Here is a 23,152-nt window from a genome sequence, read left to right on the forward strand (position 1 = left end):
TGACATAAACCCCCTCAAACACTTTCCAATAGAACAAAAGATCATTATCTCTCACATACACCCCATCTCCCTCTGGGTTTCCCCAGAGGAAAGGGATGGGACAAATGGAGGTGTGGCTAAGCCTCTAAGTTAAGGCCATTAATTCCAATGGGTTTACTCTGAGCAAACCTTTGTTGAATAATACCCAGTATGTTGCAGTGGCCAGAATGTAGCATTAGGACAGGGGAAACCCAGCTTCAAATCTCTTGCCAACTACAACGTCTGCTGTCTGAACTCAGAGCTGTCACTAAGAAAGATGCCAACCTAACTTTGCAGGGTTTGCACTGTGTTGTCCTTGAAGGAAGGGTCAGATAAATGTAATAAATTGTCTGGACTCATCTAATTGAGGAGATTTATATCGCCGTGTATTTTGTCATCACCACGGACGACAGAGAAACTCGCTATGAACCATCATCATTAGAATGGTAATTTCACAAGGCATAAATGTCCAGCTTTGAAATTGTGCTTCAGATTAATTTCTTCTTTCTTTATGAAGGATAATATAGTTTTAGTCATTCTCTGGGAGATAGCTAATGATATCCGCCCACCTGCACAATGAAAATCCACTTGTGTAATGGTTTCCACTCCCCCCCCCGCATACACAAAATCTGCTTTGGATTGCTCCCCCCCAATCAATCACCCACTAGATTTCACCCTCGGATTTTAGATATAGATTGCTTCATGCATGTATCTTCTTGGTTGTGCTGATTATACCTTTTCTAGTATAAAGACAAAATGCAGAAAGTTAAAATCTAACTGTTATGGGCCTTGTGACTTCAAGTTGCTGATGTCATAAGAAACACTGGCTTCTCAAATTAAGATTTCCCATGTCGGCCACCTGATTAACCGAAATATTTCTCCTGTGTACTCTGCTATGCAAAGACTATTACCAGTTCTCTGGGCAGAAAACTTTCCTCCTGGCGAGCAATGGTGAGGGAGACGATCTCTCCTTGCTTTGTGCTCCTCAGCATACCGACAAGCTCCTCCTGGGTTCTGCCAGTGATGTCTCTACCGTTCACCTAAAAGATGCAGACAAACACAGGTGGGGGAGAGAAGGTTTTGAAATATATCCTACTAAAACTTTATCCCAAGCATTACACCCTCACTGGCTGCTGAATAAATGGATCTAGCCCAGTGAGTGCTCACTGGAAGGACAGATCCTGAAGCTGAGGCTCCAATACTTTGGCCACCTCATGAGAAGAGAAGACTCCCTGGAAAAGACCCTGATGTTGGGAAAGATGGAGGGCACTAGGAGAAGGGGCGACAGAGGATGGGATCGTTGGACAGTGTTCTCAAAGCTATGAACATGAGTTTGACCAAACTGCGGGAGGCAGTGCAAGACAGGAGTGTCTGGCGTGCTCTGGTCCATGGGGTCACGATGAGTCGAACACGACTAAACAACAAACAACAACAACAACCTTCCTCAGAAGGACCAGATCTCTGCTACCAAGCTCCCATATCAAATGAAAGTCACATGATGGTGATGGCAATGTTTTTCTTCCTAGCATCCTGATTTGGGGTGGGGAGAGTTTTGGGCAGAGAGGTAACCCTCCACCAGTAATGGCTCTTACCCTGCCCAACTAACCAGCTTGTCAACTTCTACATCTGCATGCGATGTCAATGACAGACACCTGAATTACTGGCAAATGCTGAAATGCTGCTAACATTCACCACAACTTAGTGAATAGTCTCTATCATAGACCTAGATTACCCTACATGTGCCCCTTTCAAGCACTTTGGCACTACAGTAGGTAGTGCCACATAATACCCACATTTGTAAGAACTCGCTTGTTTAGTGTGGCAGTGGAACATTGGAACTCCCTGCCTATTGAGAGAAAGCAAGCACCTTCACTGAATTCTTTCCGGCACCTGTTTAAAACATTCCTGTTTAGACAAGCCTACCGAGATGCTTAGAAAGTTTCAGTATTTTAACTTATTTATGTTTTCAAGTAGGGTTGTAAATTTTCATGGAATTTACTGTTTTATCGTTTGTAAACCACCTTGAGGGTTTTTGTGTGTTTTTTAGAGTCAAGTGGTACATAAATAAACGACTAAACAACAACAAGTCCAGAACAGCAGGGAATATTTTCTTTTGCCTTGCATCACCGCAGCCTCCTAAATGTGTGTGCATTGCAGAATTCAGTGCACCACTTAGCCTTCACTGGATCAGAACTTGGTTTGTTGATAAATTAGCATGTGCCATTAAGGTAAGACGGGGAATATGCAGGAGAAATGATTTTGAGGCGATATGGAGGGTGTTTGTAGAATTTGTACTATTAACACAGAAAGGGGTCAAACCATCGCAAGAGGTGTTGAAATTTTGGGAGGCTGGATAGCTGGAATGGTCTTGGGGGTGGGGTGCACATTTTTATTCTTATTTATTTATTGTTATTACTTTGTCAAAATAAAATAAAAAGATAAAATAGAATGTAAAAAATGTAAAAAATGTATAAAATGTAAATAAAAGAATGGGCGGGGAGAAAAAGGAAAAAAAAGGGGGGGAGAACTTGGTTTGTGTGTGTGTGATACACTTGGAAGACATCCTACTGAACTCAGGTGGCTATGATGGAGCAACATCAAGTTGCTCTTACAAAAATTCCTTCTGGAACATTCCTCAAGCCCAGTGTCATATGACGTAGCTAAAGTCTGCACTTTAGCTATCAAGGAACGTAAATCCCTTCTATTGAATGACACATTGCAAATCCCTTTTGTGTAATTGTTTTATTTCTGGTGATGTTATTGCTGATTTTCTTTCCTTTTGGAATAATGTTATTCTGTATTGCTGGCTTTTGCTGTAATAAAAACTGAACTGAACTGAGTACAGGCGTCCTGCTACTTTTGCGAGGTTTACATTCCAGGCCCCCGCACGCTTAAGTGGAATTGTGTGAAGTGGGAGACCCTCTCAGCTCCGTTTAGACGCCCTCTCTACGGCTCTCTCTTCAACCCATACCAAAAATTATGTACCCAAAATATATCGAAGCTTTAGGACATGCAGGAGGTTGGAGAACACACTGTGGCTGCATTAATCTACACATGGGCTCTTAGGCAGGGAGCCTGAGCAGCGTAAACAAAGCCTCTGCCCTCACTGATGTCCTCTTTAGCCTCTGGGGAGAGTCTCTCCAGCTCTTTCCCAGCTAGTGGCGGAGCAAGCCAATCGGGTGCCTGGGGCTACGCCTGCGGGTGGGGCCAGCTGCCCACGGGGCGGGGCCAGCTGGGGCAGAACACTCTGCGGGGCCTCCGAGGAGTCTGCCTGCCTCCTGCCACTCAGCTGCCCGACGGACTGTTTGGGCAGTGTGGAGCCTGCGGGCGCCCAAGCCACCACGTCACTCCCAGGAGAGATGTGTGGCTCGGGTATGCTGCTGGCCCCACGGTGAGTGCCACCCGGCATTTTGTCCACCTGGGGCAGACCGCCCCCTTTCTCCGCCCCTGCTCCCACCATTTCCAGGTTTGAAACAAATTATTGAATTATTTAACTATAAGTATACGTGGCTACATGCGAGTCGATTGTGCCTAAGTGGGGGAGGGGGAGACACTTGTACCTTATGTGTGCAGTCTTGGTTGGTTGGTTGGTTGGTTGCTTATACGCACATGTACACAAGGGGGTCTTCTGACCAAAATGAAATTGGCCTAAGTTAGAAGGTACAACAGGGAACCGTTCCCCTACCACATAACTGTGGGGAACACATAACAACGCCACAGGGTTTTGCAAACTGTCTGGAAACTCTCACCAGCGTAGCTTAGACTGGGGTCAGCAAACTTTTTCAGCAGGGGGCTGGTCCACTGTCCCTCAGACCTTGTGGGGGGCCGGACTATTTGGGTGTGTGTGTGAATGAATTCCTATGTCCCACAAATATCCCAGAGATGCATTTTTAATAAGAGCACGCATTCTACTCATGTAAAAACACGCTGATTCCCAGACCGGCCACGGGCCAGATTTAGAAGGCAATTGGGCCCGATCCGGTCCCCGGGCCTTAGTTTGCCTACCTATGGCTTAGACTGAACAGGATTGTTTGCTGAAGTATCTTGACATCTTTCTTGCAGCTGCTATGAAAATGACAACGTTTAGGTCAAGGTCTTAGGGCTGGCGCTCTAATTTGCAAGCACTTTGTAGAGAAAGATATTAAAATGTGGAGTGAGAGCAGGTTTTACTGGCTTCTGGGGGGGGGGGTCCCCTACATTTTATGCAGTAACTGTCTGGAAGATTGAAAGTGAAGAAATAAAATCAGTAAAGAGCACTCTCAATACGGGCACATAATTCAGGTTCATGAAATTGGTAGCCACACAACTAATTCCACGCACCCAGAGAGACTTTATGATAGCATTTGTGTTCCTCGAGCAGCAACCCAACCCCGACCCCAAACTGTATGGAAACCTACTGGCAAATCCTTGTGCATCATAACCCATGACCCTCAGAAAAAATAAAAAATTAAGAATTAGAAAAGAATGTATCAACTGGTATGGTTTGATTGAATGAGAAGGTTCCCTTTCATCAAGTGTTCTGTTAGTCAACATTACCCTATTATCACAAGACTCTATGCAGAGTTTACCCATTGAAATTACCCATTGAAATTAAAGGACCTAGGCTCATCACATCCATTTACTTCAATGGATCTACTCCAAGTATTACTATCGGTTGATTTTTTAAAAAACGATCCACTGGATTTAACCCACTAAAAATAGCTTTTTTGTGTGTGGAAAGAAGCAAATGAATATTTTCCAAACCTCCAGTATTCTGTCTCCTGACTGCAAGCGGCCATCTTTAACTGCTGCGCCACGGGGTAAAATGCTTTTCACAAATATAGGACCGGGACCGTGAACTGAAGAGTCTCTGGTTACCACAGTGAAGCCAAGTCCTTCGGGGCCTAAAGTGCAGACACACACACACAAAAATTGAATCTCACACTACTTTTGCAGCACCTTATTCAGTGCTGGATTTACGTATAAGCTAAACAAGCTATAGCTTAGCCCAACAGAGGGGGCCCCCCCAAAAAAAGTAAAGAAAAAAACTGGATGTACATTTCCAAAATATCAGATAAAAAACAAATAAAATAAAACCTACATCCAGCAACAGTGTTTTGCGTTGTGTAGGCTCCTATTTTGTAAGTCATGAGTCCTGCCTGCTAGCCTGCTCCCTAAAATATCACTGGTTTGCTCATTTCTATATACCGTGTTTCCCCTTTTTTAATACGTAGTCAAAAAGTAAGCCATGGCAGCATTTTTTAGTTTCAGTGAAACATAAGGCACCCCCCGAAAATAAGGCATACCTCCATGCCGTGTAGAACGAGACCGCCGAGCGCTCCAGCCAGCCAGCGGGACCCAGGCAGCCAGAGGGGCCTGGAACTGGCTGCTGCTGCAGCAGCGAGCGCACGGAGCGCCTGAGCCAGCAGCCTGGCCTCTCTTTTTTTTGCCTGCCGCCCCGCCACCGGAACCGACGGCTGCAGAGCGGAGCGCTCCGCAGCGCCGGGCGGAGCGCAGCGGCCTGGCCTCTTTATTTTTATTTTTTTTGCCTGCCGCCCCGCCACCAGCAGCTGCAGAGCAGAGTGCTCCGCAGCGCCGAACGCTCGGAACACCCTGCAGCAGCCTGACCTCTTTTTTTCCTTTTTTTCCTGCCGCCCCACCACCGGAACCGGCAGCTGTGGAGAGGAGCGCTCTGCAGCCCCGAGCGCTCGTAACGCCCTGCAGCCCTGGGCGGAGCGCAGCGGCCTGGCCTCTTTTTTTTCTTTCTTGCCTGCCGCCCCGCCACCGGAACAGGCAGCTGCAGAGCGGAGCGCTCCGCAGCGCCGAGCGCTCGGAACACCCTGCAGCGCCGGGCGGAGCGCAGCGGCCTGGCCTCTTTGTTTTTATTTTTTTTGCCTGCCGCCCCGCCACCAGCAGCTGCAGAGCAGAGCGCTCCGCAGCGCCGAGCGCTCGGAACACCCTGCAGCAGCCTGACCTCTTTTTTTCCTTTTTTTCTGCCGCCCCACCACCGGAACCGGCAGCTGTGGAGAGGAGCGCTCTGCAGCCCCGAGCGCTCGTAACGCCCTGCAGCCCTGGGCGGAGCGCAGCGGCCTGGCCTCTTTTTTTTCTTTCTTGCCTGCCGCCCCGCCACCGGAACAGGCAGCTGCAGAGCGGAGCGCTCCGCAGTGCCATGCGCTCGGAATGCCCTGCAGCAGCCTGGCCTCTTTTTTTCTTTTTTGCCTGCCGCCCCGCCACCGGAACAGGCAGCTGCCTTGGTGCCTGGAACCGGCTGCTGCTGCAGCGCCGCACAGAGCGCCCAGCAGCACCCCGAGCCAGCTGCCTGGCCCCTCCGAGGAGGCCTTAAGGTACAAGACATCCCCTGAAAATAAGACACCGTGTGTTTTTTTGAGTAAAAAAAACAATAAGACGGTGTCTTAAAAAAGGGGAAACACGGTATAAGGTGCCTACATTCTGCATGTGCAAATGGCTTTAGATACCTATTACCATATAGCATATATTCAACACAAAAAACAGTGACAATTTGTTGTTGACAAAGGACAGCTGGACATATAAAGGGCCCCATTACTTTCAGTAGCTTAGGGCAGGCACCCCCAAACTTCAGCCCTCCAGATGTTTTGGACTAAAATTCCCATCATCCCTGACCACTGGTCCTGTTAGCTAGAGATCATGGGAGTTGTAGGCCAAAACATCTGGAGGGCCGCAGTTTGGGGATGCCTGGCTTAGGGCCTCATCAAACCTAAATCTGGCCCTGACCTTAATCAAGTATGAACACAAATACTGTGGCTACAAGATATGAAAGTCCTTTTTAAAAAACATCAGGGGAAGGTTTAACCATAGCTGCCAAGTTCCGGCCTGAGAAATGAGGGACTGGACCGGACCGGAAGTAGCAGACCGGAAGTAGCGCTGCCGCCATTTTGGAACTGGGCGGAGCATGCTCAGAAGCTACTTTTGATGCTGCTCTGCCCTGTTCCAAAATGGCCGCCGCACCAGAGGTCGCGCTGCAGCCATTTTGGAACTGGGCAAAGCAGCATCAAAAGTCGCTTCTGAGCATGCTCCGCCCAGTTCCAAAATGGCCGCCGCGCCAGAATAAACTAGGATACAACAAAAAAAAATCCGTTTTTTCGGCTGGGGACAGCTGGAAAAACAGGGGTTTCCCGGGGAATACGGGAGACTTGGCAGCTATGGGTTTAACTGACCTTTCTTGAGATCTATCCTTATCCTTTTTGCATTCCTCTTGCTGCCGAAACCCATCAGGGGCGATAAGGTGGGTGATGATGGCTTCCTACCAACTCTGGAAAAGCTGGGACTCTTGGCAGGATGCACAGCAGACTCCAGATGGTTTGTTCCGGACAAGTCCACTTCCCTCGCCATTGGCTTTGGATAGATGGGAGGCGGAACCTTTGCCCTTGAGACTTGCTCCATGTTATCTGCCGGATATAAAGGTGCGATGGCGGACTTTTCATATTGTTCACGGCTGTGTGGAGGAACCACTTCCAAGAGGATCGTCTGGTATTTCATGGCTAGCCGAAAGATATCTTGCGCTCTTGAGAAAACAAGACATAGGAGGAACACGTGAAGATCTGGGAAATGTAAGCCATGCTAAATGCACACGGGGAGAACTTGGAAGCTGCTTTGCGGAAAAGGCTTTTAAAGATCATTTCCAAACCATTCCTTTTCGTTCTCATAAAAACTGTTGTCGCTTTGCAGTTGGCTTTCTTTGACAAAAATCTTTGTTCTTTTCCACTTTTATAGCAACTTCAGTTTACAGAGCTCTAGCCTCATTTTCTGCTCAAAATTGTGAGACAAGCATTCCTCACAGTGAGATAGAAGGACCTATTGTTATCAAGGGAGCACCATAGAGGAACAAGGATTTCCATACAAACCCAAAACTGTATCCACTGCAACACAATGACTCCCCAAAGTACTACTGAGTATGTGTGCAACTTGTGGTTTTTAAAAAATAAAAATAAAAAATATATATTTTCATGTGGATAAAAATCAGTAATTCCAAAGAAAGACCTATTTTCGTTTTACACAAAACACATGCTTGATCACAACAAACGCTTTTATTTTTGTGTGTGTTAGAGAGAGGGGGAGAGAGAGAATTCTTTTTTGGTTCACATGGGATTTCAAAAATAAAGTTAAAAATACAAGGAACAAAAAGGAGCTCGCAACAATAAACAGATCACTAAGCAAGAGAAAAAGTAAATCCATCATATTTCTTAGAATATATCTCTTCTCAGATCTCACCACCCACCATATTTAATAAATACATGTTTTATGAATAACTTCCTTTACATTTTTACACATGAGCATTATAATTTCAAAAACTACTGCATGGGGAAAAAATCTTTTAAAGCACTTCTTTAAAAATCTAAAATTCTGGTAAATGCTGTATCCCTAATTATTATATTACCTGCATACAAATATTATAATAATAATAGTAATAATAATAGTAATAATAATACAGTGGTACCTCGCAAGACGAATGCCCTGCAAGACAAATTTTTCGCGAGGCGAATGCATCTTGCGATCTGATGGTGACTCACAAGACGAATTCGTTTTGCGAAAAATTCGTCTTGTGAATTGCGGTTTCCCATAGGAATGCATTGAAATTTAATTAATGCGTTCCTATGGGCAAAAAAAAGAAATTTCAATGCATTCCTATGGGAAATCGCAATTCGCAAGACGAATTTTTCGCAAAACAAATTGACTCACGGAACGAATTAAATTCGTCTTGCGAGGCACCACTGTAATAATAATAGGAGATAAATCAGCAGAAATTCCTTGAACAACACTAAAAATAATAATCAAGAATAAAGTAACTGGCTATGCTTTAAAAAGTAATGAATTGATCTAATGAATTGCGAGACCTAAAAATTCCAGCAGAAATAAATTTATAGCCTACTAAGCTACCTACAGCAAGCATGCCGGCTTGCCACCATGACTAATGGGACCAGCGTGCACATGCTGATGTGTTGTGCACACGCCTCCTCCCTTACACGCATGACGTGAGCATGTTGCACGGCATGTGCATGTTGTCATGGAATATTGAGAGGGCCTGTTCCCCTCCTTAAAATTTTTGGGGAGGCCTTTGGCCCCTCCTTGATGGCACCCCTGACCTATAGGTAACTCACCCAAAAAGGGTTTTCTTTTTTTTAAACAACAACAACCCAGATTAATGAAATTATTTATATTTTATCACTCGGATCAGGTTATGAGTCTCTCAGTTGGATGATTAAATAGCACTTTTCCAAGTGGCTAATAAAACGTTCCGCTTACAGCCAGTCTCTACAGCAACAGAAGATCAGATATTCTATCCCCAATGTGACTCAACTAGAATTCTATTTTGTTTTATTTTACTCCATAAGCTTCCGAGGCAGAATTGTAGTCTTTTAATTATAGCCAACATTGTAAAACTGACTTTTGAAAGTCTGGATTGATGTGTGCTGCATAAATTCCTCAGGTTAAGAGAATAAAACAATTCGGCAAAACTCACTGTGCAAAGGTTTTATCTGCAAGTTCTGTGTCGTTAATTTTCACAATACACTCATTTTCAAATAAAAGTCCATCCCTCTTAGTTCGGCTGTTCTCCTCAATGCCACGGATAAAAAGCCCTAGAATCCTGAGGGTAGGAATGCAAAGTAAGTTATTTGGAGTTACCTAAATTAGATAATGAATTTTAAAGTCCTGCTCGCAACTACTCCCAGAAGGCCTCTGGTTGAGCACCGGATGGAAAAAATATATTGACAACACAGTAGGCTAATGGGGAAGAAACGAGTACATCAGGAAAAACATACATTTCCAAATGTCAGTAAATTAGTATCATCATTTACTTCATCATTTTCCATCACTTACTTCATTTCAATTCATTTATGAATCACTTCCCACAAAACATCCCTTGTTTAATAATGCTGATTTTTTTTTAGTAAGAATGTCTGTTAAAACTTGTCTGTTCTACATTTATACTCCAATTCCAAATACTTAAGGAAATTATTCAAATGATTTGTCCGTGTTTATTTTTTTGAGTAAGAATGTCTGCTATACTTCTTTATTCTGCATTTATATTCTGATTCCAAATTCTTTTAAGATAATTTTCAAATGATTTTTTGTGTGGCTATCACCAGGAAGTTCCACTTAAATGCAGTGTCAGACATCAAAAGTAAACTTAATCATGGTTTGAATAAAACAAAATAACAGAAGCAAGGAAATTTTCAAAACTACATGTTATACAAACCCTACTGTAACCAACATAATAACCCTATAGTTTTATATGATAGCCTCTGGTCTTAAATACTTATTTGAGATGTGGAATATAGACATGTGGATTGAGTTAAGTGTTTTCTGGCAACATAAACCCATTACTTCCTTATTTTTATTATGTAGCGTCTCAACATTAATGTCGTTTTATTGCGTTTTAAAATTTTTAATTTCCTCTCTTTTATTGTGTAACATTTATATATGTATACACATACATAATTTAAATTCTTTCAATTAAGTGAAAAGACAGAAGTAGGATGCTGATTGTTCACCAACACCTGACTCAAAGCATTTAAAAGTAGACACAAACGCTTAAACAACTATTTTTATCAGTATTATTTTTTTGGGGGGGGGTGTCAAAAAACCTCTCTGTATTAGCACAAAGAACTCCACAACATACTTCTCAGTATTAAGAGTAAGGAGCTCAAAAAACTTTAATGACCTCTCTTGTCCAATTTAAAATCTATTCGCAGCCAAATAACGTATACAATTCGCAACTTGTAAATATGCTCAATTTGTTTCAAATACAAATGTTCTGCAAAAATAGTAGTAAATTCAGCTGAATGTCACCAAAATCTTTCATTCGAGGCAGTTATGCAAACATTCTGCTTGCCTTTCAAAGAAGCAACTTTGCCAAATCAGGCCTCATAGCATTTGTCAACAAAAATATGAAAGAACAGACAAATTAACCCAGAGTAGGCTTTTGGGACAGTTCTTTAATACTTGCTTGAAGAGAGAACTGATCAAACATTGTTGTATTCAACATAGCGTTGTAAATCCATGCACAACAGGACTGCCATCATTCTAAAATTATTAATATTAATAGTAATAATTTTATTATTTCTACCGTGCCCATCTAACTGGGTTGCCACAGCCACTCAGAGTGCCTTCCAATATACCGGTATATAAAAAGATAATAAAATATCGCACATTAAAAAGCATTCTGCACCCTCTAATTTTGTTATGGGGGTTCCCCCAACCCTCTGGGGGAGATTTACAGATGACACAGGGCACCTACAGAGGGGGAAAAGTCCTTTGCGTACGAGCAAGTTGTATTCAGACATAACGTTATGTATGAATGCTTTGTTCCTAACTTCTTTCGAGTGGCGAAACAAACAATGAGAGCTTGTTCACACGTAATGCTAAGCCACCCAACTGTTTTGTTTCCTTACTTTAGAAAGGAAGGAGCAATGTGGGAATGCTTAGTCCATGGGTAGGCAAACTAAGGCCCGGGGGCCAGATCCGGCCCAATCGCCTTCTCAATCCGGTCCACGGACGGTCCGAGAATCAGCGTGTTTTTACATGAGTAGAATGTGCCCTTTTATTTAAAACGCATCTCTGGGTAATTTGTGGGGCATAGGAATTTGTTCATTTTCGCCTATAAAAATATAGTCCGGCCCCCCACAAGGTCTGAGGGATGGTGGACTGGCCCCCCGCTGAAAAAGTTTGCTAACCCCTGCGCTTGCACGAGCATACAGCCTGTGGACAGACTAAGTTCCTCACCATTGTATATAACTGGCATTGCATCTGAATGCAAGCAACCAAGGAGTGTGCAAACTGGGAGATTATTCATCGGGGTGTTGTTGTTGTTTTTTAAAAGTGCCAACTTTCACGTGAACAATACTTAATGGAAGCCCTTCCCTGTGTCGATTTAAAGGAATCACTCTGAATTTATTTATATTTAAGGCAGAAAGGAGACTGACGTATCACTTGTCAAGGCTGGAGTCAGAGGCAGGTCAGCAAGGTATGTTGTCAGTGAAACAGCATACAACTCAACAACCCTTTCCAGTAGGTCTTGCCACTAGGGGGCAGTTGCCAGGACTGAAGGTCCCTGCCTTCCAAACCTCTCTAAGGCTTCTCGTCTCCCAGATATTTCCCGAGCAGTGTCAAACTGCGTCTGTGCAAACTGCTTGTCACAGCAGGAGAGGGAGACTTGTGGGATTCTCCAGCAGTCCCTTGACCACCCCCCTCCTCTGCTTCAGATTCAGAGTCTGAACTGCTCCCTGTCCCAGGCTCTTCCTGCTCACTGAACCCTGATGTCCATTCAGTACGCGGGACCTGCTCCCAATCTTCACCCTCCAATCTCTCCTCGGTGTCCCACCCCCATCCTCCTCTGGGGGTTCCCTTGGGGGGGGGTTCACCGGCTGGTGCCCCCCATCACTCCTCTTCGTCCAGCCAGTCCCTGACATCATTTGTCATCCACAAGACTGACAACTATACAGGAGTGGTCCCAACAAACTAATAGCAATAGTAGTAATAGTAAAAGTAATAAGTTTTATGCCACCCATCTGACTGGGTTGCCCCAGCCATTCTGGGCGGCTCCCAACAGAAAATAGTAAAAACACTGCTTCCGAGTAACATTCTTCAAGGACCTTGCAGGTTTGCACACTCCTCCATACACTGCATGCATGGTATTATCTAGTTAGCATTTGCAAAACAGCTTCAAAATTTCCATTTCAAACTCTAGATTCAGCTACCTGTGAGTTGCGTTAGCACTAGGGTGTAATTCAACATGCCTGCTCATGCTGACAAAGGGAGGGAATTTACACAAAAGGGCAAGGAAGCATGCAAGACCATGGTTAAGAGATTAGGAAATGTTGTTTCTTAACAGACCAAATACATCATGAAAACCATACCCTGAAGTAAAAATGTTGATAAGTCTTAAACCGAGGTGCAAAGGTTTGAATCTCTTAGTTTAAGGCATGTGAGCAACAGCTGACCACCGTATTAAAATGATCAAAAATAGGATAATCAAGGGAAAAACCATATGGTATTTTTTTATATATATGGCAAAATGTTCTGCAAGGGGGAACATAATTTAATTTAGATGTCATCAAGCTGATTTCTATTTAAGGGGTTACAGATATGAGAGACAGATGGAATACTGTTCTGGGCGCCACAATATAAGAAGAATGTTGACGAGCTGGAATGTGTGGCGAGAAGGGCGACCAGGATGATCAAGGGTCTGAAAACCAAGCCTTATGAGGAGCAGTTGAGGGAATTGGATATGTTTAGCAGAGAGGAGATACGATAGCCATCTTCAAATACCTAAAGGGCTGTCACAGGGAGGATGAAGAAAGCTTGCTTTCTTCAGCTCCAGAGGAGGGTAGGACCCAAACTAATGGGTTCAAGTTCCAAGAAAGGAGATTCCTACTAAATACCAGGAAGAACTTTCTGACAGTAAGAGCTGTTAAACACTGGAACAGACTCTCTCAAGAGATTGTGGGCTCTCCTTCCTTGGAGGTTTTTAGGCAGAGGCTGAATGGCCATCTGCCATGTATGATCTAGTTGAGATTCCTGCATTGTTGGGGGGGTGGACTAGATGACCCTCGGGATACCTTCTATGACTCTATGATAACCAAAAGGGACACAAACATCTTCTCCTGTTTTCTTACACCTTTGAGCCACTTCAGCGTACAGTGGTACCTCTACTTACGAATAACTCTACTTATGAATGTTTCTACTTACGAATGGAGCTCCGTCCGCCATCTTGGATGTGGTTTAGATAGAATTTTTCTGCTTATGAATTTTTAGATAGGGTTGCTTCTACTTATGAATTTTTTCTCCCAATGCATTCCTATGGGATTCGACTTTTTTTCGACTTACAAATGTGCGTTCGGAACGCATTAATTTCGTAAGTAGAGGTACCACTGTATCTACAATCAACATGCTTATGCATAAGGTGTTTCGGACAAAACAACAACAACAACCACCGAGTTTGTTTTCATAAGAATGGCAATGAAAATCCTTACCTTCCACTTAATGATGAAATATATGGTACCACGTGGATCCCCAGTGGGCCACCTTCCCCGGAAATCTCTACCGCTCTTGTCAAACCACTAAGAAAGAGGAGGGGGAAACAGACATGGTTACATTCAACAAAAATCGGAGAACAACGGTCTCCCTAGGAGGCCAGCCTACCACCAACCTTGTCGTTGTTTCAATGCCAGGCAAAGATGTTTTCATTTTCCTGGGTATTTGGGCAACATCCATGATTCGTTTTTTGTATTGCTAAAACTGTTTTTATGTTCTTGCTTGGCCATACATAGCTTTGAGGCTGTTGCTTTTAAAGTTAGAAGCTATACAGTAATGTATTAAGCCTAAACTTTAAAAGAGATCAAGACAAAAGCAGCTGTGAAAGGTCAACAAAAGTAGAATAGTTCCGCTTCAGCCCTGGTCTCATTGACACACATCTTCTCCTTTATTCTAGTATTGGTTCTGCAGTGTGGGGCCTTTTGGATTCATGGATTCTCCCCAGGAGATTAAAAACCCTGGAACCCATGTGTGCAATAATAATGGTGGCTAAAGTATTTTTTTTAAAATACTTGTGCTACAACACCTGAAGTGGGTTCATGTGGAGGTACTACTTATCTGACAATGCCCCTTCTATACAGTCGTGCCTTGCTTCTCAAACGCCTTGTGACTCGAACGTTTTGGCCCCTGAAGGCCGCAAACCCAGAAGTGAGTGTTCCAGTTTACGAACATTTTTTGGAACCCGAACATCCAACGCGGCTTCCACAGGTAGTTTATGACAGAGTGCAGGAAGCTCCTGTGGCCAATCGGAAGCCGTGCCTCAGTTTTTGAACATTTTCGGAAGTCGAACCAACTTCTGGGACAGATTCTGTTTGAGAACCAAGGTGCGACTGTAATGAAGTTGGAATAACGACCTGCTCCTGATCTGCCGTTCCTAGACGTAGTGATTGCATCTCTTTCCCAAACATATTCAGCCCAGTATGGGATGTCTCTCAAAACCGAAAGTTTACTTCCGCCTCTGTGTGATGTCTTGTACTTGTCTGGACAGCCATCTATTAGTGCACACTTGACCACAGCAGCTCTTTCTTCCTGTTTTGTTCCCCGTTTCATTTCCTGCAGGGTTGTGGATTTAATCAGTGGATACTGTTCTGTGTTGATTGACACAATTTCCTGATTATCACCTCCCCTGTGCTCTCATATGCCATGCTCAGGTGTCCGTCACTGCTAATCATTTTCTAGGATCTGAGCCCCGCCAGGTTCAGGATGGGAAATTCATCAACAGCATTAACTGAAAAGTTTTGTGGACATGAAGTACACTTTTATCCATGATAGGTTATGGCAGGCATAGGCAAACTCGACCCTCCAGACTACAATTCCCATCATCCCTGACTACTGGCCCTGCTAGCTAGGGATCATGGGAGTTGTAGTCCCAAAACATCTGGAGGGCTGAGTTTGCCTATGGCTGACCTGTTATAAGCTAACCACGAATGTGGTGATCTCTCTCTCAGCTGCTGTTAGACCTGGTTCACCTGGTGATCTCATACTAGGACCTTGGGCAGGCATCCCCAAACTTTGTCCCTTCAGATGTTTTGGACTACAATTCCCATCTTCCCCGACCACTGGTCCTGTTAGCTAGGGATCATGGGAGTTGTAGGCCAAAACATCTGGAGGGCTGCAGTTTGGGGATGCCTGACCTTGGGGATAGTGGCTGCTGGGCTTCTTGCCTTCTTCTCTTCTACTTTGGTGATCCCTCGTAGCTGTGTAAGATTGTCTTCCGGGAACACGGTCTTAACAGCGAGTCCATAAGTGACTGTGGAGGCCAATTCTGGATCCACACGTCCTTCCACAGAGGGGACATATGCTCCCACAGGGTGGGAGTTGATCATGGGGAGTGCCTTCCTCTTAGCTCGTTTCTCCCTTTCGCCCTGAGTTCGAGTGTTTGCAGAGGTGAAGAGCAGGGACCCAATGCAAGTACTTGCCAATCTGCATAGTATTAGTTATGTACAAGATAACTGCAGGCTCCCATGTGTAGGCTCCCAGGTGAACTGCACGAAGTAGCTGTTTGATAGAGAAAGCTTATTTTCTCCTGCTCTGGAGGGTAGGACCCGAATCAATGAATTCCAGTTACAAAAAAAGAAGATTCCGGCTAAACATCAGGAAGAACTTTTCTGACGGTAAGAGCCGTTTGACAGTGGAACAGACTCCCACAAGAAAATGCAGACTCTTCATCTTTGAAAGTTTTTTAAGCAGAGCTTGGATAGTCATCTGTCATGGATGCTTTAGTTGAGATTCCTGCATTGCAGGGGGTTAGACTAGATGGCCCTTGGTGTCCCTTCCAACTCTATGATTCGAATGCCGCTTTGGAATGTTCTTCCTTCTGCTATGCAGGATGCTTCTTCAGTTACATTTTAAAGGTGTATTTTACACAAGGCATGGGGGCCAATCTGGATCAGGACCACGTTGCCTGGGGAGGGGTGGTTTGATGCAACCCCAAAACTCCCCTCCCCAGCAGTAGCCAAAATTAAATAAAAAACGCTTCCTTAGGAGCCAAAATGTTTTTGTTTTGCTTTTAATTACCAGTAACTGCTATATAAGGGACGTGGGTGGCGCTGTGGTCTAAACTACTGAGCCTAGGGCTTGCCGATCAGAAGGTCGGCAGTTTGAATCCCCATGACAGGGTGAGCTCCTGTTGCTCGGTCCCAGCTCCTGCCAAACTAGCAGTTCAAAAGCATATCAAAGTTCAAGTAGATAAATAGGTACCGCTCCGGCGGGAAGGTAAACAGCTTTTTCGTGCGCTGCTCTGGTTCGCCAGAATCGGCTTAGTTGTGCTGGCCACATGACCCGGAAGCTGTACGCAGGGCCGTCTCAAGCAGGCCGGGCGCCCTGGTGCCGTGGCACGGAGATAACTCCAGTGCCCCTGCCCTGGTGGGCATGGGCGGGCGCAGCGTGGCTTCCGCGCAGCGCCCTCCCTGCCGGCCCGCGCCACCGCAACTACCCCTAGAGCCGGGCCTGGCTGTATGCCGGCTCCCTTGGCCAGTAAAGCGAGATGAGCGCCGCAACCCCAGAGTCATCCATGAATGGACCTAACGGTCGGGAGTCCCTTTACCTTTACCTTTAACTGCTATATGGCCAAGGGGAGGGGTGAAGCTGTGGAGGGTAGGATTACATGCAATTCCAGTCCTGATGGGGGCAGGGGAAGGGGGGGGTGGATTTACTTTTGAGTAACACCATATATATATATATATATATGTATGTATGTATGTATGTATGTAGTTGCTCACTACATATAGTATTTTAAAAAAAACAATATGCAGTTTGACCCCAAAACAGCTGGAAAGGGAAAATGAACCAGACGTGCTGAAAATAAAGTAAAATGTGAGCTTTCTATTGTTGCACTTACATTTTATTAATGTAAGAAGTGTATTTAAACCAAACTGGTACCAAAGCTGGCCTCATACAACCCCGGCCGATCCAATGGAGCCTTTAAATGAGTAACCTATGCATGGTGCAGTTTCAGGATGCCAAGTAATCAACTGCTAATAAACCAAGTATCTACTTTCTAATAGTCTAGGTTTAATTTTTCATCAACAGAGCTATTTTTATTATGGGAAAAAAAACATGTTTCAGTGCGAGGCTCGCAAAAATATTTCTGTTGCACTACGGGGTGGAATAACATGACTGGCGATACATTCCTAAACTACAGTATAATGCTGTGTTATTTTTAACCTCTTCCAATTAAGAGGTATTGGACAAGAAACATGAATGTAAGAAATAGGGAAAGGAGAAAGAAGGAAAGAAAGAAAGAAAGAAAGAAAGAAAGAAAGAAAGAAAGAAAGAAAGTCATTAGCTATTATGGAGCATGTTAAAATTCTACACGAGGGTGTGTGATTTTATTGAGCTTGCTATTAAAGCTATCTTCTTATGCCACCACATTTGTTTATTGTTAAATAAGAAAATGTTCTCTTTTTTTGTAGATACAGTTTTTGCTAACTGGTAATAAAGAAAACACTTCTTCTTCCCCTGCATATTTCCCATCTTTCTTGTTGTTGTTGTTTAGTCGTTTAGTCGTGTCCGACTCTTCGTGACCCCATGGACCAGAGCACGCCAGGCACTCCTGTCTTCCCCATCTTTCTATAAGCGCACAAAGAAATATTCTCATGGTTTTTTGGGGGGAGGGATTTGAAGGTGATTCGGAAACTGCAATTAATCCAGAATGCGGCAGCTAGACGGGTGACTGGGAGTGGCCGCCAAGACCATATAACACCGGTCCTGAAAGATCTTCATTGGCTCCCAGTATGTTTCCGAGCACAATTCAAAGTGTTGGTGCTGACCTTTAAAGCCCTAAATGGCCTCGTTCCAGTATACCTGAAGGAGTGTCTCCAGCCCCATCATTCTGCCCGGACACTGAGGTCCAGCACCAAGGGCCTTCTGGCGGTTCCCTCTCTGCGAGAAGTGAGGTTACAGGCACAGGGCCTTCTCGGTAATGGCACCTGCCATGTGGAACGCCCTCCCATCAGATGTCAAGGCAATAAGCAACTTTTTTACTTTTAAAAGACAACTGTTTAGGGAAGTTTTAATGTTTGCTATTGTATTGTTTTTAATATTTGGTTGGAAGCCGCCCAGAGTGGCTGGGGAAATCCAGCCAGATGAGCGAGATAATTTATTATTATTATTATTATTATTATTATTATTATTATTATTATTATTATGTCACATAGTTTTCCATTCTCTATTTTGAGACAAAATGAAAAATGGTGTTTACTGTCTTCTTGATACATACAGAAATTTTAACAAGATAGACATGGGAAAGTATTAGGCATGTATTGAAAGGGTTTTTAACTTGTCTGAAATCTTGCTTAACACACACACACACACACACACACACACACACACTTTGGTTTAGGGCTTCAAGGTGCTAAGCCTAGCTCCATTCAGTTACCAGCCACCTGCAGTTTTCAACACTGCTATATTTCCTTAAAACCACCTGGAATGCAAACATCGCAAGCGGTTCTGAATTTGAGAGTGCATTCCCAGATTTGCGGTTTTTAGCTCGGCGCTCTTAACCGCCTCACCACTGTCGCCGCAAGCAGGTCTAAATATCAGATAGGAGAACAAGGCACCTTCTTCTTACCAGAATATTTATATTTGGCAAATCGCTATCTGATTAGGAAACTCGTTGCTTCCTGCTCGTTACCCATCGGACCACAGAGATCCTCGAATTCAAAAAAATGCCAAAATGAGTAATGTGAATGTACACATAATTGAAGGTGGCAGCCATGCAGAAAAGTTACCGCTAACGTAATATGCCTGCTGCCCCACTGCTCAAATCTTACTATCACTTCCCCTGCGGTTCAAAGCCATCAGCGGGTCAAGGGATCGGCTTGCTCCATCTCCTCCATCTTTTTATCCACCGCCCACCAAAACTAACGCTCTCATTTGGATCATGCTGTTCTTAATTTGGTTTAGCTGAAGCAGAATGATATGATGATATATAGAAAGAGGAGAAGAAAGCATGGCAAAGAATGAGAAGGACAAATTAGGAAGCAGGGAGAGAGACTTGCAATTACATACATGCTGGTGAAATGTTATTTCATTACAATCAGGGTCGGCAGGGGAGGACACAGATGCACACACCATAGCAAAATGCCACTGTATTTCTGCAGGGTCGAGGCTGAACTCCCCCCCCCCATATTTTATTCAAGTTGGCACCCCTGGATGGGTTTGGGCCAGTCACTCTTTGGTCTTGCTCGCATATCACAGTAAAGGCCTGTGGCTTACTAAAAGGTAAAGGAAAAGGTACCCCTGACCATTAGGTCCTGTCGCAGACGACTCTGGGGTTGCACGCTCATCTCGCTTTACAGGCCGGGGGAGCCGACGTTTGTCCGCAGACAGCTTCCAGATCATGTGGCCAGAATGACGAAGCTGCTTCTGGCGAACCAGAGCAGCGCACGGAAACGCCATTTACCTTCCCGCTGGAGCGGTACCTATTTATCTACTTGTACTTTGACGTGCTTTCGAACTGCTAGGTGGGCAGGAGCTGGGACTGAACAACATGAGCTCACCCCTTCACGGGGATTTGAACTGCCGATCTTCTGATTGGCAAGCCCAAGGCTCTGTGGTTTAGACCACAGCGCCACCCACGTCCATCTGTGGCTTACTAGGACTGCCCAAACATAGAGAGGAGCTTATGTCCACTTTATTCCTCCCCAGTTCTTTTAGTGTGGTACAGCAACTAATCCAATGGACTGAGGAACAATGGTGGGAGCCTCCCCCCCCTTTCTGAACCAACGGGCAGGGGACAGTATTGATTTAGAACAGTGGTTTGCCTAAGGGCATAATCCAGAGGGGGAAAGCTGGGAAATACTGGAATAGCTAGAAGAGGAAACATCAGAAGAGAGTCAGCTGGCAGATTCAGTGTCCTTGGATAGCATTCCTGACACCACCACCACCCCCCGCTTCGCCTAGGACTAGACGGGCTCTGGGAATCATAGAACAGAAAGTGCAGTGGCAGCAAGCTCAGATTACCCGACATAGGAGTGATGTAGATTAACGGGGATGGAGGGGGTGCACCTTAACTGGGAGCAACACCATTTTTAGAGAGATATGCCTTCCTTTGTCTCTCACTGTGATTATTAAAGAAACTAACTGGTAAGAACGCTCCTTTTCATTTGATCTGCTTAATTACTGCCACCAGGGGAAGGATCCGATTCCCCAAAGCCTGACATCCAAAGTATGGCTTAATGTATTGTCTCAACCCAGAAACATGGGTCAGACCTCTTCTCATGTACCACTGTCTGTAACCTCAAGTCATTTTCTTCTATTGATGCCACCAGCTGCTCTCAGGGATATCGTTCTGCTGGAGACAAAACTGCCCCCCCCCCAGTAGAAAGTATTGGTGACCCCAGTTCCAGCTTTCTTGGGGGGGGGGGAGGTGACATCATGTAAATGTTCTGGGAGGAAGTTCCAGATGGCTACTCTGGAGAGCAGTTTGTTACCTGCCGATTCAGTTAACATTATGTTGTTATGATGCATGTTTTATATGGTCACATTTAATAGCTATGAAGAAAATGTTATATTGTTGTTGTTTAGTTGTGTCTTGACTCTTTGTGACCCCATGGACCAAAGCACGCCAGGCACTCTTGTCTTCCACTGCCTCCCATAGTTTGGTCAAACTCCTGTTGGTGGTTTCGAGAACACTGTCCAACCATCTTGTCCTCTGTCGTCCCCTTCTCCTTGTGCCCTCCATCTTTCCCAACATCAGGGTCTTTTCCAGGGAGTCTTCTCTTCTCATGAGGTGCCCAAAGTATTGGAGCCTTAGCTTCAGGATCTGCCCTTCCAGTGAGCACTCAGGGCTGATTTCCTTAAGAATGGATAGGTTTGATCTTTTTGGAGTCCATGGGATTCTCAAGGGTCTCCTCCAGCACCATAATTCAAAAGCATCAATTCTTTGGCGATCAGCCTTCTTTATGGTCCAGCTCTCACTTCCATACAGCACTACTGGGAAAACCATAGCTTTAACTATACAGACCTTTGTCAGCAAGGTGATGTCTCTGCTTTTTAAGATGCTGTCTGGGTTTGTAATTGCTTTTCTCCCAAGCAGCAGGTGTCTTTTAATTTTGTGACTGCTGTCACCATCTGCAGTGATCATGGAACCCAAGAAAGTAAAATCTCTCATTGCCTCCAATTTTTCCCTTTCTATTTGCCAGAAGGTGACGGGACCAGTAGCCATGATCTTGGTTTTTTTGATGTTGAGCTTCAGACCATATTTTGCGCTCTCCTCTTTCACCCTCATTAAAAGGTTCTTTAATTCCTCCTCACTTTCTGCCATCAAGGTTGTGTCATCAGCATATCTGAGGTTGTTGATATTTCTTCCGGCAATCTTAATCCCAGTTTGGGATTCATCCAGTACAGCCTTTGGCATGATGAATTCTGCATATAAGTTAAATAAGCAGGGAGACAATATACAGCCTTGTCGTACTCCTTTCCCAATTTTGAACCAATCAGTTATTCCATATCCAGTTATTCTTGTAGCTTCTTGTCCCACATAGAGATTTCTCAGGAGACAGATGAGGTGATCAGGCACTCCCATTTCTTTAAGAACTTGCCATAGTTTGCTGTGGTCGACACAGTCAAAGGCTTTTGCATAGTCAATGAAGCAGAAGTAAATGTTTTTCTGGAACTCTCTAGTTTTCTCCATAATCCAGCCCATGTTTGCAATTTGGTCTCTGGTTCCACTGGTTGCACTTCTGGGAGTTCTCGGTCCGCATTCTGCTTAAGCCTGCCTTGTAGAATTTTAAGCATAACCTTGCTAGCAAATGTTATATATTAGCTGCCATTTTAATTTTGCATTATAAGAACTCATGTTGCTTTTTCTGGTCTGGTTTTCTAGCATGACCAACGGTATGGGAGTTTCATGATTAGATCTCACAGAGCCTTCTTCCTTGTTTGAAACCAGTCACAGGGGGAGGTTTTTGAGTTACACAGGTGGTCGCATGGCAATGAGGCAGTTAACCTTTTCTCCCCATCCCACAATGCAGTGTGCTCAAATTAAAAATGCCACCATGGTTACTGTAAGGGGCAAAGCGTACAGAGAGCCCCCTCCCATCCTGAGGAGCAGCTCCTCCACCATCAGTAGTGCCAGCGGGGAGGGGGAAGAGTCAAGTGAGGAAAGAGAAAGGAGGAGACGGGGCTCTGGCAGCATAGGAGAGCCCCTACTACATGTGGGAGAGGAAGAGAGTGAGGGGGGAAAGGGGGAGAAGGAAAACAGGGAAAGGAGGCCCTTTTCCCCTCCGGTTCTGGAATTACACAGGAGAAGACGCGGAAGGCGATTTGGCGTGCCCAGACTCTTATGCTGGAAGAAAACGCGGAACGCGCTATTCCAGGGTTCTCGTTCGGACTAGAAGGATGTATCCTGTATAGCTCTATCACTGTAAATAGACTGCACATAATAAAAGCATGAAAAGGCAAGAACGTGCAGAGTCGTTACTCTAGAGTAGTCACAACGCACACCCTGTGACAGTTACTATTAGCCTGGGGTTGGGGGCAGACATCTAACTTTTTTTCTCCTTCCAGAGCTAACAGAAGCTTGGAGAGAGGGATTGGGGAAATCACATGCTGGAGAAAGTTAAAATCCTTCCCACCA

At 44.7% G+C, this 23,152-nt stretch overlaps 1 protein-coding gene across 1 annotated transcript in view; it reads right to left on the reverse strand.

Annotated features, from left to right (window-relative positions):
- PARD3B (par-3 family cell polarity regulator beta) overlaps nt 1-23,152 on the reverse strand; it is a 538,536-nt gene that overhangs the window by 365,666 nt on the left and 149,718 nt on the right. The window contains exons 6-10 of the mRNA XM_060281957.2: nt 14,010-14,096; nt 9,497-9,622; nt 7,194-7,540; nt 4,762-4,901; nt 930-1,058 (exon numbers count right to left, since the gene is read on the reverse strand). Coding sequence (XP_060137940.2) covers nt 930-1,058; nt 4,762-4,901; nt 7,194-7,540; nt 9,497-9,622; nt 14,010-14,096 — 829 coding nt within the window. The remainder of the gene's footprint in view (nt 1-929; nt 1,059-4,761; nt 4,902-7,193; nt 7,541-9,496; nt 9,623-14,009; nt 14,097-23,152) is intronic.

The sequence above is a fragment of the Zootoca vivipara genome, chromosome 1 (genome assembly GCF_965207765.1).
Source record: "Zootoca vivipara chromosome 1, rZooViv2.hap1.1, whole genome shotgun sequence".
Lineage (NCBI taxonomy): Eukaryota > Metazoa > Chordata > Lepidosauria > Squamata > Lacertidae > Zootoca > Zootoca vivipara.